The sequence below is a fragment of the Sceloporus occidentalis genome, unplaced genomic scaffold (genome assembly GCF_023333645.1).
Source record: "Sceloporus occidentalis isolate IW3139 unplaced genomic scaffold, rSceOcc1.0.p SCAF_4, whole genome shotgun sequence".
Classification (NCBI taxonomy): domain Eukaryota; kingdom Metazoa; phylum Chordata; class Lepidosauria; order Squamata; family Phrynosomatidae; genus Sceloporus; species Sceloporus occidentalis.
Genome location: NW_028316984.1, coordinates 2,335,894 through 2,355,175, shown reverse-complemented (window position 1 = coordinate 2,355,175; position 19,282 = coordinate 2,335,894). Strand labels below are relative to the sequence as shown.

General features: G+C 41.9%; 1 protein-coding gene across 2 annotated transcripts; it reads left to right on the top strand.

Annotated features, from left to right (window-relative positions):
• Window positions 1-10,345: 10,345 nt before the first annotated feature.
• LOC149313419 (large ribosomal subunit protein bL19m-like) lies at window positions 10,346-17,754 on the top strand. Of its 2 annotated transcripts, none has more exons than XM_089519081.1 (6): window positions 10,346-10,418; window positions 13,075-13,192; window positions 13,289-13,407; window positions 14,789-14,923; window positions 15,408-15,589; window positions 17,376-17,754. In XM_089519081.1, the coding sequence occupies exons 1-6, from the start codon at window positions 10,370-10,372 to the stop codon at window positions 17,601-17,603; spliced, it is 831 nt and encodes a 276-aa protein (XP_089375207.1). In that variant the 5' UTR covers window positions 10,346-10,369; the 3' UTR covers window positions 17,604-17,754. The 2 variants fall into 2 exon arrangements, with proteins under 2 accessions (XP_089375207.1, XP_089375208.1); XM_089519082.1 differs by lacking the exon at window positions 10,346-10,418 and adding an exon at window positions 10,488-10,537.
• The last annotated feature ends 1,528 nt before the right edge of the window (window positions 17,755-19,282 follow it).

Below are 19,282 nucleotides of genomic sequence, written 5' to 3'. Positions count from 1 at the left end.
TGGCAGGCAGCAATCAATCCCATAACTAGAGAACACAAAATACGGCAATACCACAATAACGGCAACTGAAATAAAATGTTAGCATACGCTCAAACCTGTGTAGAGCCGTGCGGGATTTCAAATGAATGGCCCACGGTGCACACACGCAGCTGTGCCGCTGCCACACACGTACACAAGCCCCATTCAAGTGAATGGAGCTCGAGCATATGCGTTTTTTGGTTTATGCAGGGGGGTTCGGAACAGATCCCCGCGTAAGCCAAGGGCGCACTGTATTTTATAAAAGTCTGTTAGAAACAAAATTCTTAAAAGGGAGCTGAAAATAATAAATAGTAAATAACAGTAAATAATAAATAATAAATAGCTTACTCCATCTCTAACAATATAAATAACATAGTTGGTTTCAAACATCTTTCAAGCTTTCTAAGAAAATTTGACACTACTTAAGTGTTTCCTTTTGAGAATAACTGGTACTACTGTATCCAGAGCTTCAACCATTCACCCTTAAAAATATTCCAATCCCTACCTCCCCAGAAATAAAACCTTGATTTTGCCATTTAATATAAGCGACGCTATTTTACTATGCTATCATTATACTATATTTTAGTATAATGGCACTTGAGCATCCACAGATATGCACGTCCACAGGGGATACCAAACCCTAGGGCAGTAATGGCAAACCTTTTGGGGGCCGAGTGCCCCAACTAAAAGTTACATTTGCTTGCTCTTCCTCCAATGTGATATATACCATCCGGAGAGGCAGCTGGAGGCAGGGAAAGGTCTGGGAGGCGCATGCCTGTCCCACCTTTTCTCTGCTGGGTGCCGAGCTAAATGACGTTGCATGCCATCTCTGGCATGCATGCCATAGGTTCTCCATCATGGCCCTAGGGGTTAGCAAGGGTCCTTGTAGTTTAGATTTTTACAGCAGCTTACCTCTTCCATCAGTGGTGAATGTGATGGCACTGTGGACACTGTTGCTGAGAAGTATTATAGCACTTACATCTTACATCAGAGCCCAGTTATAGTTCATGACCCAGGGTCACTTCCCCCCACTAAGTTCAGTGACTCACAGCTCTGTCTAAACAGTAGCACTACAGTTCTGATGCCTTTCCCTAGACAGAATTGCATCTGAGGAAGTAAACTGAAGTTTACGAAAGCTCATGCTGCCAACTTCTTTCTTTCAGTTAGTCTCAAAGGTGCTACAAAATCTCTCTACCTGAGAAATAATTGTTCTGTTCTGTAAGGCTGCATCCACACTGCTGAAATGATCCGGTTTGTCACAACTTTATCTGCCATGGTTCAATGCCAGACTTCCATAGCACTGAGCCATGGCAGTTGAAATGGTGTCAAATTGGATTATTTTGGCAGTGTGGATACAGCTCAAAAGCAGCAACTTCAGAGCTTTCAGACAGCCCTATTTGTAATTTTTCTTCCATTCGTTAAATACACACAAAGACATGAGGAAGTTTCCTCATTTGATCTTAAAACACAGGTCTCCCTACCCCACCTAGGCTTACCTTTCATGATTCCTCTTCCACACACTGTGAACAGTAAAGGAATCCTGAAAGGATAGTAAGAAGCAGTGTGGTATGCTGCTTTTATACTCTTTCCCTTTGAAAATCTTGTAAAAAGGTGAATCAGCAAGGGAGGGTATGAGAAAGAGAGGACAAAAGGGGAGAGGATATCAAATGTGTGTGGGTGTTCTGAAGGGTAACAGGAAATGGTTTTGGTTTTTAAAAGTTGCATGGCTTTAATCCAAAATTGGCCCTTGAGATGTTGTACAGAGCAGAGGGTCCCCCTCTTCCTTTGTTAAACAGGCCCAACAGAAACAAGGAAAACTAAGCATTTTTATTACTTTTTAAAAACTAAATAGAAGGGGATAGATCAGGGTTATGTAGCTTGGACTTTCAGAGCTCTGCCTGAACACTATTTCTCTCAAGGTTACTGCTCCCAAAGAGACTTCTTGCTTTTCTGGAGTTAATGTTTCTTCATAGAGCCAGTGTGGTGTAGGGGTATAAGCATTGGACTATGGGCCCAAACAGACAGGCCAAAATAAAGCTGCTTCGGGTCACTTTGGAAGTGTGCTGTTTAAATGACACACACATCTTAAGAGGCCAGAAGCTGCACCAAAACTGCACTCCAGTCCTTTGGACTGCAGCGCAGCTTTGGCGCAGCTTTCAGCCTCTTAGGACGCATTAATCATTTAAACAGCACACTTCCAAAGTGACCTAAAGCAGCTTTATTTTGGCCTGTCTGTTCGGGCCCTATGACTCTGGAGGCCAGGGTTCAAAATTCCACTCAGCTATGGAATCCCAATGGGTGACTTTGGGCAAGTCACACTCTCTCAGCCTCAGAGGAAGGGAATGGCAAACCTCCTCTGAAAAAATCTTGAAAGAAACTCCCACTCACCTCCTGGATAGATTTGCCTTAGGGTCACCATTAGTCCAAAATGACTTGAGGGCACACAACAACGTATGCTTCTTCAGAAGACTGGTTTCTCTGGACCTTAAAGAGTCTGTGTCACAAACTAGAAGCCACCTACATGACCACTTTCTTGTTGGCACCAGCATTCTCTCTGCTTTGTCACACTCTCTCAGCCTCAGAAGAAAGCAATGGCAAGCACCCCCTCTGAACAAATCTTGCCACAAAATCCCATGAAAGGGTCGTCTTAAGGTCACCATAAGTCGGAAACAACTTGAAGGCACACAACAAAATCCACCTCCCACCTCGTCCCCCTCCTTTTCAGCTACAGTAGGCCCTTGGTATCCACTGGGGTTTGGCTCCAACCCCCCCCCCCCCACACACACACACACCTGTGGATGCCGAAATCCATAGATGCTTCAGACCCATTAAATACGATGGCATAGTAAAATGGTGTCCCTTGCATAAAATGGCAAAATCAAAGTTTGCTTTTTAGAATAGATAGATAGGCCACAAATATTGACAGACGTTTGTTAACCCTTGTTTGTAGATTACATGAGAATTCCTCTTTAGCCATTAGATGTAATATTCATGGAAATACAACAAGATCCATCTCTACATCTAACGGTGTAAGACAAGGCTGTGTGTTAGCCATGACCCTTTTCAATTTTTATATAAACTCTGTAATTATGACTCTTTCAGCTGTACCATCACACCATCCAACCTTGTCAAACAGACCTGTGTCAGTGTTAGCTTTTGCCGATGATATTGTTCTTATGTCACTTACTAGGGTAGGCCTTAGCAGACTCTTGAAAGCCCTTGTAGACCAGGGGTAGGCAACCTGCGGCCTGCGGGCCGGATGCGGCCCGGCGAGGCCTTGGGACCGGCCCCAGCCCGGTACTGCCGCCGATTGCCGCCGGGGCCTTTTGGGGGCAATTGTCTATTAAAGCCTCAGAAACATGCATTTATATTAATATTTTTTTAAAAATCAGCAAATTTTTTCATGTGTCCTCCATTTTTTTAAAAAAGTGTCTTCCATTTGAAAATTTTGTCCTACATTTGTCCTGGTTTATTTATATATATATTTATTTATTTATTTAAAAAAATATTTAATTATTTATTTTTTGGCTTCGGTCCCCCAGTTGTCTGAGGGACAGCAACCCAGCCCCCAGCTCAAAAAGATTGCCTACCCCTGTTGTAGACTATTGTGAAAACGATTCTTTAATAATTAACTATAGTAAGACCAAAGTTATGTTTTTTTTCAAAAAGGCGTATACGTCATAAATGGTCAGTAAATAACAACCATATTGAGCAAGTGACATTTTATAAATATTTGGGCATAGTCTTCCACGAAAGGGGATCTGCAAATCTTCACCAAAAGACTGCAATAATGAATGTCCAGAGAAGTATCAAGGCGCTTTGTTCTTTCTATTTCAATAAGGGTGGTCAATATGTTCCTGCTGCCCTTGAGGTTTTTGTTGTTAGAATCCTATCCCAACTTTTATATGGCTCAGAGATCTGTTCTTTCAATAATTTTGTCTCTTTTGAGACTGTACAGACCAAATTCCTAAGGTCTATACTTGGCATACCAAATTGTGTGCCAAATGCTTTCCTTCGGCTGGAAGCTGGTTTATTATCAGTTGAGGCACGTATGTGGATCCGCAAATTCAATTTTTGGTTAAAATTACTCTTTATACCAGTCGGCATGGCACCATTAATCTTAACAGACCTTTTTACTTCTACCTGGAAGAAATCTTTAGCCATGAAGCTGTCCTCTATTGGGCTATCATTATCATTTATATCTTCACTAGCTTACAATAAGGCAAAAATTACTATCACGCAGAGAATTAAAGATATTGACTTGCAAAGTCATAGAAGTCAATCACCACTACATTTTGTTATTGGGGAATCTGGGGAAACTGGAAAATGTGCTAGATATTTTGAATATTTGACCATCCCTAAGCAAAGAAGGGCCTTTATGTTGGGAAGATTAGATATTCTGCCATCAGCAGTTCTGGAGGAAAGGTACAATAAGGTACCCTACCGCTGTCGGTTTTGTCCCTGTGGCCTTGAGGAGATTGAATCAATTAGTCATGTTCTTCTTAGTTGCCTCCTCTATATAGAGACCCATGCATTCTATATAACTCCTATTGTCAAGTATTTACCCGGAAGGGAGAATAAATTTTATATTAAATATTTTTTAGCAGACCAAAATGAAGATGTAACTAGCAGAGTCGCTAAATTTCTTGCAGCTGTTATTACCCTTTGGAGAGGCTATTTAAAACAGATTCAGTGAACTCTGGAAGTCTAATTATGGATGATATTGTTATTGCAGACACCATGTCATTTTCTGTATGAAATTTTATCTTATATAAACTGATTGACGAGGCTTTTCTATATGGTTATAGGATGGTCTATAGGTGTTTTTTATACTGTTCTATTATTTTTATCAATTTCTGTTATTGATATGCAGACTATGCTAAAGAGATTCTATGGCGGGTTACAGACCGCCGAAAAGCGGCGGCCTCAGCAGCCTTAGTAGTCAGAGCGGCAGCCGCTGAGGCCCCGATCTGCCGCTTTCCAGGCCGCGGGGAAGTGGCAAAACGCCGCTTCCCTACCGCCTGGAAAGGGGTGTCCTTGGGGCACGGCAGGGAGGAGGAGAAAGGGGCCGCTTAGGCGCAGCCGTCTGAAGGCTGCGCCCAGCGACGCAAAGCCAGGAAGGAGCTCCAAAACGGAGCTCCTTCCGGGGTCGCAGAAAGGGTGCCCTAGGCGCCCTGGCGCGGCCCCAATATGTCACAACCGCACCGCCTCGTTTGGAGGCGGCGCAGTCGTGACGTAGTGATGGTGGCGGCCATGGGGAACGGCTGACGCCATTTTCTACGCACAGGGCACGTACTAAGGTTAGTGGGGTGCGGAAGCACCGCCCCTTCCTAACCCTAGTACACGCTCGTCACGTACTTACTGGCGGTCTGTAACCCGCCTTTGAAACATGTTTACAACCTTTTAAAACACCCTGCAAGTTGACACATGTTAGAGTTTCTATGACTGTATGAGTGGTTATTATTGTATTGTATTTTATCGTTGTGCTGGCTGTATGCTGTAATAAAGATAGATAGATAGATAGATAGATAGATAGATAGATAGACAGACAGACAAGACAGACAGACAGACAGACAGACAGACAGAGACAGAGATATATTCAAGCTGTGGATGCTTGAATCCATGGATATATAATCTATGGCTAAGGAGGGCTGACTGTATTAGTTTCAAATAGAGTAGACCCATACAATGAAATGCAAACTTTACAAACCAACATATAGTTAAATTCCATTGGTACAATGGGTCTGCTTTATTTTGAAGCAATACACGGACTTAGCGCTTTCTCTTTTAAAGCGATCAACCAGGCACCATCGCTTGTGGCCTTCACCATGCCAGATGTTGACAGCTCAACCTCATGCTCACAGACTGCAGCAAGTCTTGTCTCATTCAGCATGACTTACTCTGTGAACAGCCTTTCCAGTTCATGCAGTTATTTAAGAGCAAACCGCAGTGGATCCCTTGAGCTTTAGGCTGCCTCTGCACTGCAGAAATAATCCAGTTTGACATAATTTTAACTGTCATAGCTCAGTGCTATGGAATTATGGGAATTTTAGTTTATTGGGGCACCAGATCAGAGCACAACAAACTAAAATTCTCAGAATTCAATAGCACTGAGCCATAGCAGTTAAAGGCTGCATCTGCACTGCAAAAATAATCCAGTTTGACATCACTTTAATTGCCTTGGCTCAATGCTATGGAATTTTGGGAATTGTAGTTTTGTGAGATATTTAACCTTCTCTGTCACAGAGCTCTGATGCCGCAACAAACTAGCATTCCCAGAATGCCATACCATTGAGCCAAGGCAGTTAAAGCGATGTCAACCTGGATTATTTCTGCAGTGCAGTTGCAGCCAAAGTGGTGTCAAACTGGATTATTGTTGCAGTGCGGATGTAGCCTTAATCCCAGAGCAATGTGTGTCAGACAATAATGCTTCACAACATGCACCTCCTTTTCTCTCCCTCCAGCTAAACCAGCAAAGTTCACCCTTGCTTGCCTCCAAATCACTGAACAAGTAAAATGAAGAAGGGATGTGAAAAGGAACAAGCAAGGCGTATGCAAGACCCTTTTGTCCCCTTGGGCCAAGAACATCACCCATAACATCAGAGATACATTTACTTGCTCTTCCTCCAACGTGACAGTCTCTGTACAAGAAGATATTGTTGTTTGTTGCTATTAACTGCTCTCCCGTCAGCCCTGATTCATGGCAGTCCCATAGATGAAGCATCTCCAAGAACCGTCCTCCATTTCTCTGCTCAGGTCCTGTAGGCTCAGTCCTGTGTCCTCCCTGATTGAGTCCATCCATCTGGCATGTGGTCTTCCTTTCTTTCTACTGCTTTCTATCAGTGAAGTATCCACCTGGCTGTAAGAAACTCATTTTGTCCTGCTGGGTGTGGCTAACAGCCTGCCATAAAAATAACAGAGGCCCAAGGCAGAGTTCTGGTGCTGGGAGAAAGAACAGAGTCTTCACCACTGAAGTATCTACTGCCTTCTATGTTCCCTAGCATTATTGTCATTTGTAGTGATTAATGTCTTCTCATGATGTAGCCAAAGTATGACAGCCTCAGTGTCATCATCTTGACTTTCAGGGAGAGTTCAGGCTTGATCTGTTAAACGGCTCATTTGTTTGTCTTTTTGGCTGTCTACAGTACTCTCAGCAATTTCCTCCAGCACTACAGAGTTGATTTTCTTCTTCTCTGCCTTCTTTACTTTCCAACTTTCACATCCATACATGGTGATGGGGAATATAATGGCTTGGACGATTTTAACTTTAATGCTCAGTTGTATATCTTCACTCTTTAGAATCTTATCCAGTTCTTTCATAGCTGCCCTTCCATTCCTAATTTTGATTTCTTGACTGTAGTCTCTGTTGTTATCAGTATTTGATCTGAGGTATGGAAAATCTTTGTTTTGATTTCTTCATTAACTAGATTGAATTTATGCAGGTCCTCCATGATCATTAATCTGTTTTCTTTACATTCATAATTAAGCCTGGCTTTGCATTTTCTTCTTTAACTTTCCTTAGAAATTGTTCCAGGTTTATGACGTTTTCCACTAGCAATATGGTGTCATCTGCATATCTTAAACTGATGATTTAAGAGCAAGAGGATGAATGGGCTCAGATCTGATATAAGAAATGGCAATACCCAAACCCCAGTTGCAGAACATTCAACCTTCCTGGATGTACAGGCTCCAGTCCTTGAACAAGCAAAATGCAAAGGAAGACTAGAAAGAGAAATAGGTTAGCTTCATTATATTCAGATTCCACTCCATTAGCAGAGGTATGAACAAGGACAAAGGCTTCATGGTACACTATATTATTATTTTTATTATTTTGTTTTCTTATATCCTGCCTTACTCCCAATATAGGGACTCAAGGTGGTGATATGTGCGTGTGTCTGTGTGCATGCGTACACAAGAGTCCTTGCTACTGTACATATAACAAAAAGAATCTTCTCAGGAGAGAGTTTTGAAGCCAGGGAAACTGACATTTAGTAAGCAGATTTATTGCTCACTGGACACTGTAAAAATTTGAATCATCTTGTTCAGCCCTTTGAAAATTTAGGGCAAGAGAGAAGATTTGCATCTTCTCTGATCCTATTACATTCTATCCCACTCCCACACCTGTGTAAATAGGCTTTATGCCTGAGGCCTTAATACTACTTAGTACTCCATTGGAAGATTTGGGTTTATATCCACTCATGTGAAAATAAGAACCAGCTGGCCATGGAGGTGGTGCCATATTTACTCCCCCATTCCTTCCTCTTTTATCTGCCTTAATGGTTGTGCAGAAGGGAACACCATTTATTTGGTGCTGGGTTGGTTGGTTGTTGTTTTAGGGGACAGCTGCTGCAAAATAGAAGAAAATCTTGCTTTACTTCTGTCCCGTGGAGAAAAATGTCAAAAAATCTAAGGAATGTGTCTCCCAGGCTGCATCTGCACTGCAGAAATAAATCCAGTTTGACACCGCTCAGTGCTATGGAATTCTGGGAAAGGTAAGTTTTTGCAGCACCAAAGCTTTGCTCTCCTCTCAGGGGGCTCTCAGAGCTTTCTTCTGGTGCCACAACAAACTCTTTCCCAGAATTTTACAGCATTGATTATGACTGCAGTAATAATCCAGTTTGATCCCAGTTTAATATAATCCCCTTTGACCCCACTTTAACTATCATGGCTCAGTGGTACAAAACTGTGGGATTTGTAGTTTTTGTGAGATATTTAGCCTTTCTTCATCAGAGAGCCCCGGTGCCACTGAGGTGGACAAACCCAAATATCGATGTCTGGTAATATGCAAGAGTCAATATATATATCTAGATGGAATAAAATATGAGAGTGAACCAAAGTACATGCAGTTTAGAATAGAGGCTTCTGGGAGAGTGGAATGCAGAAGGGGGGCAGATGTAGAGATGTTCAAGGTGAAGCGTTCATCCAGGCACCTAAAGGGAACAAAGAGCCTTAGTAAAAGACTGCTAGAGAATGTAATTTCACTGGCAGAAGGGCCTCTGAGTGCCAACATAGCTGATAAGGGGCAATGGGGTGTAGCCAAATGTATTTTAAAGTATATTTAACTGTATTCATGTATATGGGCTATGATTGCTGGAAATTTATATGTTTGGAGTGTAAAATGCCCAATGAGGTGATGAAGATGAGTTTTCTTTGTCTGTTTTCATATAAAGGTAGCCGTTTTCTTTGGCTCCATTCCTCAGTTTTGTTGGAATTGGAATTCCACTGGGGACAGCTAGCTTTGAATAAATCTGAATTCTCAACGAAATCTGGGTCCTCTGCCTTACTCTATTCTGTCAGAACCCTTTAAAACCTATCATCCACAACACCATGACAAACTACCCTTCCCAGAATCGGACAAGATAGAGTATGAATGCAGTAATAATCCAGTTTGATACTACTTTAATACAATGCTATTTGACCTCACTTTACCATGACTAAGTGCTTTGGGATTTGTAGTTTTGTGAGATAGTTAGCCTTTCTTCATCACAGAGGTCTGGACCGGTGCCATGACAAACTACAATTCCCAGAATCCTACAGCATTATGACTGCAGTAATAATCCAGTTTGACCCCACTATAACTACCATGGGTCAATACTGTGGAATTATGGGATTTGTAGTTTTGTGAGATATTTAGCCTTTCTTCATTAGAGAACTCTGGTGTCATGACAAACTACAATTCCCAGAATCCCACAGCACTGATAATAATAATCCAGCTTGACACTCAGTATAATGCAGTTTGACCCCACTTTAACTACAGTGGCTCAATACTATAGAATCATAAAATAACAGAGTTGGAAGAGACCGCAAGGTCCAAGTCCAACCCCCTGCCATGCAGGAAATCCAAATCAAAGCATCCCCGACAGATGGCCATCCAGCCTCTGTTTAAAGACCTCCAAGGAGGGAGATTCCACTACACTATGGAATTGTGGGATTTGTAGTTAGAATCATAGAATGATAGAGTTGGAAGGGACCACAAGGGCCATCCAGGCCAACCCACTGTCATGCAGGAAATCACAATTTTGTGAGATTTAGCCTTTCTTCGTCAGAGAACTCTGGTGCCACAACAAACTACAATTCCCAGAATTCCACAGCACTGCATAGGACTGCAGTAATAATCCAGCTTCACCCCAGTTAACTACCACAGCTCAGTGCTATGGAATTCTGGGATTTGTAGTTTTCTGCAGTGCAGATGCAGGCTCGGGAAGCAAACACTTCCTGCTCTAGAAGGCAAAAAGGAGAGCGTTTCTCCCAGCCTGCGCTTGCCTCTAAGTTTTGTCTCGTACAGGCCGCCGTACCGTTCCATTTTGCGCATGCGGTTTAGCTGCCGTTGAAGCGCCTGCCCTTAACAGCCATGGCGGCCCTTTGGCGAAAGTGCTGGGGGCTTCCTGGAGGGCGATGCAGTAAGTCTAGGGAAGGGAGGAGGGCTTTTATGCCATGATTCTCAATACTTTCCCCCGTTAATGCTAAGAAGTGATTTATTGTCTGCAGAATATGAGCCTCTGTTGCGCTCAGCGATCAAGTAAACTGCTGTCGTTATCTTGTGGTTATCATACTAATACCCTGATGGTGCAGCGGTCCCCACACTCTGCCCTTTCTTTAAGGGCTTTTGGACTTCGGCGCCCCGAAATCCCAGGCTATTGGCCAACGTGACTGAGGCTTCTGGGAGAGGAAGCCCAAATGCTCTTCAAATGCTGCTCTGTAGGCTCAGTCTGTAGAGAGATCTTGCAGCCCCTTTGAGACTCAATGGAACAAAGAAGGTGGCAGCAGGAGCTTTCCTAGACTTAGGTTTACTTCCTCAGATGCAATCCTCACCAAATGCACCTGAGGAAGTAGACTTAAGCCTAGGAAAGCTCATGTTGCCAACTTCTCTCTTTCAGTTAGTCTCAAAGGGTCTTACAGTGGTCCCCTAAATGCACTCTTTAAAGGATGTGCAGCTCCCAGAATCCCAGACTAACATGGTTGAGGTTTCTGGGAGCTGAAGTCCCAGTTGAATGTAATATTCTACGTTAGGATTTGTCATTATTGAACTATTACGATACTGTTATGTTTTTTGCTATGTATTGCTATCTTACGTTTATTTATTATTTTATGTTTATTGTTATTGTTTATTGCTATTGCTTTGTATTATCCCTTCTGTTGTAAGCCACCCGGATTCCCAGTGATTGGGCGGGAGATAAATAAATCCTATTATTATTATTATTATTATTATTATTATTAAGTCCAAAAGCTCTTAAAGAGCACAGTTCGGGGACCACTGAGTAGAATCTAGACCAGAAAAGCTAATGAAACAATCACCTTTATTCTCTGACGGTCAAGAGCCGCAGCACTTCTGTTTTGTGAATTTCAGTGTCAGACATCCAGCAGGAGCAGATCTTAACGTGAAAAGCTCCCAAACTGTGTGTGTGTGTGTGACTGGAGGGTCCTCACCACAAAGGAGGATGCCAACGCAGAATGTAGGGCATGGCCAAGCAATAGCTCCAAGCACTCATATAAATGTAAAGGCGTGCATCTTGGTACTGCTCAAAATGGAGGACCTACTGGAATTCCACTTGGGCAGGAGGCTGAAATGGAGGGCAGGTCCTGGGAAAGGAGGGAGACCTCTGGTCATCCTGAATGGGATTCTCAGCCTTGCTCAAAATGGAGGACCTACTGGAATTCCACTTGGGCAGGAGGCTGAAATGGAGGGCAGGTCCTGGGAAAGGAGGGAGACCTCTGGTCATCCTGAATGGGATTCTCAGCCTTGCTCAAAATGGAGGACCTACTGGAATTCCACTTGGGCAGGAGGCTGAAATGGAGGGCAGGTCCTGGGAAAGGAGGGAGACCTCTGGTCATCCTGAATGGGATTCTCAGCCTTGCTCAAAATGGAGGACCTACTGGAATTCCACTTGGGCAGGAGGCTGAAATGGAGGGCAGGTCCTGGGAAAGGAGGGAGACCTCTGGTCATCCTGAATGGGATTCTCAGCCTTGCTCAAAATGGAGGACCTACTGGAATTCCACTTGGGCAGGAGGCTGAAATGGAGGGCAGGTCCTGGGAAAGGAGGGAGACCTCTGGTCATCCTGAATGGGATTCTCAGCCTTGCTCAAAATGGAGGACCTACTGGAATTCCACTTGGGCAGGAGGCTGAAATGGAGGGCAGGTCCTAGGAAAGGAGGGAGACCTCTGGTCATCCTGAATGGGATTCTCAGCCTTGCTCAAAATGGAGGACCTACTGGAATTCCACTTGGGCAGGAGGCTGAAATGGAGGGCAGGTCCTAGGAAAGGAGGGAGACCTCTGGTCATCCTGAATGGGATTCTCAGCCTTGCTCAAAATGGAGGACCTACTGGAATTCCACTTGGGCAGGAGGCTGAAATGGAGGGCAGGTCCTAGGAAAGGAGGGAGACCTCTGGTCATCCTGAATGGGATTCTCAGCCTTGCTCAAAATGGAGGACCTACTGGAATTCCACTTGGGCAGGAGGCTGAAATGGAGGGCAGGTCCTGGGAAAGGAGGGAGACCTCTGGTCATCCTGAATGGGATTCTCAGCCTTGCTCAAAATGGAGGGCCTCCTGGAATTCTTCCTGGATGGAAGGATGAAATGGAGGACAGGTCTTGTGATCACTTTGTGTCAAGCTGCACTCAGGGGCTGGTTTGGGTATGATTTTCTTGCCTTTTAGCAGTCTTCCCAGCAAATTTGGATAGAACTGGGTTGTAGAAAGTAGTTGGGTCTAATATGAAAGTTGTGTGCCTTCAAGTCGTTTCCAACTTATGACAACCCTAAAATGACCCTATTATAGGGTTTTCTTGGCAAGTTTCTTCAGAGGGGATTTGCAGTTGCCATCCTCTGAGGCTGAGAGAGTGTGACTCGCCCCATGGTCACCCAGTTATTTTCCATGGTTGAGCTGGGATTCGAACCCTGGTCTCCAGAGTCGTAGTCCTATGCTCAAAGCACTATGCCACACTGTCTCTCAGTATAAAAATAACAGTGTAAAGTTACAGTATTAAAAATACAGTACAAAAATCACAAGAGGCTGATTGTTAAAATATAGGTTGGTATTAATTCAAGGTTTTCTTTTCAAGGGTGCTTCTCTCTTTCATTTGAACGCCTCAGCTCTAAAGATGAAGAACCAACAAGATTTAAGCCACCTCCAAAGCCAGTCATTGTGGATGAGTCAAAACTTCATTCAACAGAAAGACAGTAAAACAGTTTTAATTTCATATTTAGTTATGCCACATTTCTTTAATGTAAGGAAATAATTCATCATTTTTACAAAGCTATTTTTGTGTTTGACAGGTTCCTTAGTCCTGAATTCATCCCGCCTCGGCAGAGAACAAATCCTTTAAAATTCTACATTGAAAGGAGAGATATGGTCCAGAGAAGAAAAGTAATGAATATTCCAGAATTCTATGTTGGTCAGTAACATGTCACACAATATAGTATTGGGTGGTTGTGGTTGTTATGTGCCTCCAATTTTCGACTTATGGAGACCCTAAGAGGAACCTGTAATGGGGATTTCTTAGTAGTTTTTTTTTTCAGAGGAGGTTTGTCATTGTCATCCTCTGAAGCTGAGAGGATGTGACTTGTGGCAGGCTTGCCCATGGTCACTCAGTGGATCTCCAGAATTGAGCAAGGATTTGAACACTAGTTTGAAGAGTTATAATCCAGTGCTCAAACCACTACACCACATTGGCTACATACATCACAAAAATAATGGTGAATTTGATCATCGTGTCCATGTAACTTGAATAAGGGTTATTCCCAAATATCTTTAAACAAATGTTGAGTCTATTGTATTTCAGACTTGCCTATTTTTAGTATATATTGATATAACATTTGCCAATTATAAAGTGGAAAGTTACTTTTTAAAGTCCTGTAGAGTTACATTAATTCAGGCTAATCAACTGCTTTACCAAACTGGATGTAATTCCAGAACAGGTTCTTTATTTTCCAGTATGTTCATATCAAAAACACATGCACAGCTTCAACAATGTTTCACTACTTGGGCTAAAATTATTTTAATTTTAGAATACGTAGTCTGCCTTTCTGCAGTGGTATTCAAGTCAGATTGAATATCATTATTTATTTGTCATTTATTTGTACATACACATTGTAATTTTATGTATTTGTTAAGATATCAGTGAAAACAAAGACATAAAATGTTGACAGAATGTAAAGTAGTGAACACTAGTTGGAAAGGGCCCCAAAGGGCCTTCTAGTTTGATCCACTGATACTGTTGGGATCCACCACTGAAGTACCCCTGAGAGGGGGGCATCCAACCAGTGTTTAAAATCCTTTCAAGCAGAAAAGTCCACCACCTTGTGAAGGAGTCTGTTCCACTGCTGAACAGCTCTTACAGTCAGAAAGTTCTTTCTGGTGCTTAATTGAAATCTCTTTGAATTCACTGGTATTATGTTCTTGAACAACAGAAGACATGCTCTTACCTTTTTTTATTGGGGGAGGACTGGTTTAAAGACTCATGCTAAAGTAGAATATTGCAGATCACAGGTTAAGATTAATTATTGAATCCAATGAGTAAATTGATGCAATTGTAAATTTAGACTGCATTTCCATACATGCTTAACTACTGTAGAAGTAACTTTAGTAATCTGAAGTGAACATGATTCATAATCTCTGTGATCTGATGACAAATCAGAAGCAGGGTAAACAATGATCAAAGCATGAGCTCAGATTACTTTCTCATGTTTTACTTCAATAACAAGAATTGATATTAACCTTGCTGAGAGTATTCTTATTATAATTTTCTAGATGTTAAACAGTTTATTTATTTGCAGGAAGCATACTTGCTGTAACTGCGGCAGATCCCCATGCCAATGGAAAGACTAGCACTTTTGTAGGACTTTGTATTCAGCGATCAGGAAAAGGACTTGGTGGAACTTTTATACTTCGAAATGTAATAGAAGGACAAGGTAGGTACATGTCTGGATACATGGCTGTTTATGGACAGAGGGAAGCACTAGAAACAAGCACTGACTCAAACTGCTCTTCAGGTAAATTATGTAGCTACGATGAAAATACATTTCAGATCAGTACAGGCCATTCAGGTTCATACAAATAAGCTCAATGTTGTGACGAGTGATTTCACTGACACAAAGTTGATGAACAAACACTGATCTGGATATTTAAATTTTTGGATAAAAAACTAAATTGTTACAGCGAGTCTGTGGAAAGCTGAATCTGTTACTTGACATGCAGGCAACTTTCTTTACATACAGTAAGTTACTTATTTGTTTATTCAGCCTTCCTGCAAAATGTTGTATAGCTCCAGATTTGTATGTTCTTTCTCCAGCCAAAGTTGGCCTGTAACAGCTGTGGCTCTGAATCCACTTAACTTCATTCTCTGGGACAGGTAGAATAATTACTAAAAAAAATACACCCAACTTTCTATTTAAGGTATTGAAATCTGCTATGAACTATACAACCCTTTAATACAAGAAATCAAGGTTCTGAAATTGGAGAAAAGATTGGATGATAATCTGATGTATTTACGAGATGCCCTTCCAGAGTACAGCACTGTTGATGTTAACATGAAGCCTGTATCAATTCCAGTTAACGAAGAAGTTCCTGTTAACAAGGTAATAGCAAGGGATAGCCAAGACATGTGCCTGGTAGCTAGCTAGATAATCTTGCATTGTAAAGCTGCTGCATAGTATACCTACGTGCTTTGGGACTACAGTAGGTTAAAATCTAACCTGTCCAAAGTCAGTATCTCCCATTGTGGATGGCTAGCTACTCATGGCAGAAGACAAAAACGTTTTTAATTATTTGTAACAATAATCAGAACCTTTTCCAATAATTAAGCAGACTACAAACTTTCTAAGGATTCCCTCTCAAATATAACCACTTGAGCATTCCTTGGTTTGAGATCAAAAACTAAGTAGTATCTGTAGGAAGTTCTTTAGTAAGCTCTTTTTGGCTATTACCTTTGCTATATTTGTTCTGTGCTCTCATGTCATTTCTGACTTATGGTGACCCTAAAGGGAATCTATCATGGGGATTTCTTGGCAAGTTTCTTCAGAAGGAAGTTGCCATTGTCATCTTCTGAGGCTGAGAGAGTGTGACTTGGCCAAGGTCACCCAGTAGGTTTACATGGCGGAACTCAGTTTTGAACCTGGTCTCCAGAATCATAGTCCAACACTCCAACCACTACACCATACTGGCCCACCTTTGCTACATTACTATCTCTGAGTTTTAATTCTGTTTTAATCAAAATAGGGGGTTTAAATACAGTGGAACATCTATATGATAAACCATAACAGAAGAAAGTACATATTAATATCTGTGCTCTATCATAAAGAGCAGTGGTGTCACGGGGGGGGGGTGTTGTGCGGGTTGCACCAGGTGACACTAAGTTTTGGTCACACCACTGCTGCTCAAACATCTGCCTTTGGGAAGAAATTGGCTATGGTGTTCTGTATCCCTTTAAAATGCTGAAGAGATGGAGTGAGTCTCAGTGAAGGAGAAAGGAGGGGTCCCAAGTTGTAAATTTAAAAAAAAAAATTCTTTAAAAACATTGCATGAAACTATGTATATGTAAATGTACAGTGTGCCCTTCCCTTACATGGGGGATCCGTTCCGGATCCCCACGTAAGGGAAAAACATGCATGCTGGAGCCCCATTAGAAGTAATGGCATTTGTGCCGACAGTGCACGGCGTGTGACCCATTACTTCTTCCGGGTGCGCTGAGGCTTCTTCCACCACAGGCTTCCAGTATATGCTGGAAGCTGCATATGGTGCGCCTGCATATAATGCGGGCGCACTGTATGATACTGTAATTTAAAGGTATAATTTTAGTTTTGCTAGTTGTTTATGTTACAATTATTGCTTGGTAGTGGGAGTCTCCTCCTTTGGATGTTTTTAAACAGGCTGGATGGCCATCTGTTGAAGGTGCTTTGATTGTGTCTTCCTGCATGGCAGGGGGTTGGACTGGATGGCCCTTGTGGTCTCTTCCAACTCTCTGTTTACATTCAGTAATATACAGGAATTACAACTAACGAGTAACCTTAGTACAATCAACATTACTAAGGATTCTGTGTGGTGTGGTATCGGAGAACGTCAATGGCGGGGGGGGGTGACACCATAAGTTACCATACTGGGTGACGCCAAACCTAGAGACGCCACTGATGAAGAGGAAGAATTATCCCTAAAACATAGTTCCAAATCATTCATATTACCAGTGCTAAACATTTTCTGAATGATAAATCCATAAGTAGTCCCAACATGTGAAGAACACCCAGTGGCAGTTTCAGTGAATGGTTGGGATAAAGAGTATTATGAGTATGTACAATCTACATAAATAAAAAACAGACTAATTGAAACAGCAAATATATGATCTAACATATTTACTTTTAATTACACTAGATGAAGGTCAAAATGAAACCAAGACCCTGGTCAAAACGATGGGAGCATCCAAAGTTCAATATCCAAGGCATCAGTTTTGACTTATATCTTAATGAAAAAGCCAAAGAAAGAGTAGAAAAATGGAAAATGCCTTGGAGGGAATTTGATTTCATGAAAGAGTATGATACATCAAAAATTGAAAAGGAAATCTGGAAAGAAGTGAATGAAGATTTGGAAAGGAAGGTATAAAAATAATAGAAGAAAGACTAGCATAATTCATTTTATTGTTTTTTCATTTATTATCTCTTGAAAATTGTCTGTGTATATGAAGCATACTGAAACATTTGTGCTAAAATGTAAGCCACACCTATTGACTTCAAACAATGACTGCTTAATTATATTATTTTTGTGAGTTCATTTTGTGTTTGTTAGCTGACTTATCAAATGTATATAGGACCAACCTTGGACCTGAAGCTAATGAAAAAGTCCACTTATATCTATTACTGTAAGGGTAGCGGAAAACAGAAGTAGTGTTAGATTTTGAATTCAGATCTATCTATGGAACATGTATGCAATAGCAAAAGAAATATTTCAGAAAGTTTCAGACTTAAACTCTGGTAATACCCAACTATTCATGCTATCTGGATTTGCAAGGAACTGAGGTCCAAAAATCTGGAAATATACATTCTCTATACCTCTTTAGCTGCTTTGAACAAATAAGCCTTTGACAAAAATATTAAAGTCCAAACTTTTAAAAGGTTAACGCCACCCAAAGGCCTAAAAGTAATATTTTGTGCTCAGATACGGCAAAACATTTTAGATTGTAAAAGTAAGAGTCAGATTTACTACCTAGTGGAAAATTTGACAGAGGTTGCTATGAATTTCAAAGTGACAATTTTACTAGGGTATGCCTCCATCATTTCCTGAGTTAAGTTCAACTTTTGCTGTTGCATACAAATTTAATATCTAATATTGGCAAGACCAGTAAAATGACTTACAGGAATAAGAAAGGTATTCATGTAATCTCCCCATGGCTGTTTGTGCATATCAAGCTTAAATGTTTATCTCTGCCTTTCTACCAATACCTGATCCAAACGTTTTGTCCCCAAATACCCCTAAGGAATCATGGGTGACCATTTCCCCATGTGTGTGCATATGATTTAAGCCCAACATAGACACTTTTTCCCAACAGGAATTGGCCCAATTTTTAATCCCCCGGGGGTAAAATGGATGCCCACATCTCCAGGTGGCAAAATACAGGGGTGCTGGGGACACAAAAATGGCCTTAGAGGCATACTTTTCCCCATCTTTATCCAAAGAGAATGGTGACTTGCATTTTCACTCTATGCAATTCAGCTATGTCTGACTCCTAGCTCTTTCCCAATAGAGGACTAAGGTATGCAAGTGGGTTGATTTTGGCTGCGTCTGCAACAAACCACTACAAGCATTTTATTGGTCGCTCTGGATCTAGAAAACCCAGTTCTCCTTACTGTTTCCAGTTCTCACTACCACCTCATTGCCAACATGAATGTAGGCAAGTGAGAAGGATAGACGCTGCCTCTTCTTGGCCACTAAGACTGCGCAAACTGAGAACTTTAGGAAGCAAGGCTGAGGCCTTGTCTCTCATCACTTCCCTGCCCTGTTGCTTTGGGAGGTTTCTAAAGGTCACCCTTTTGGGGTTGCTGGGTCTTGCGACTACCAAGAATCTCTAGTCTATAAATGGAAGCCATCACTGCCTCTGCTTGGGTGGCATTGCAGGAGGCCCCTCAATGTGACGCCTGAGGGGAGAGAAGAGGCCTCTTCCCTTTGCAGGCTCCTAGTCTTTTTACTTCTGGGAATTAGGCCCAAGCCACTCTGTGTCCCATCCTCCAAAGGGTGAAAACACTGGTGGCACCTTGGACTCTTTCGTCAGCAGATGTCATATTAAC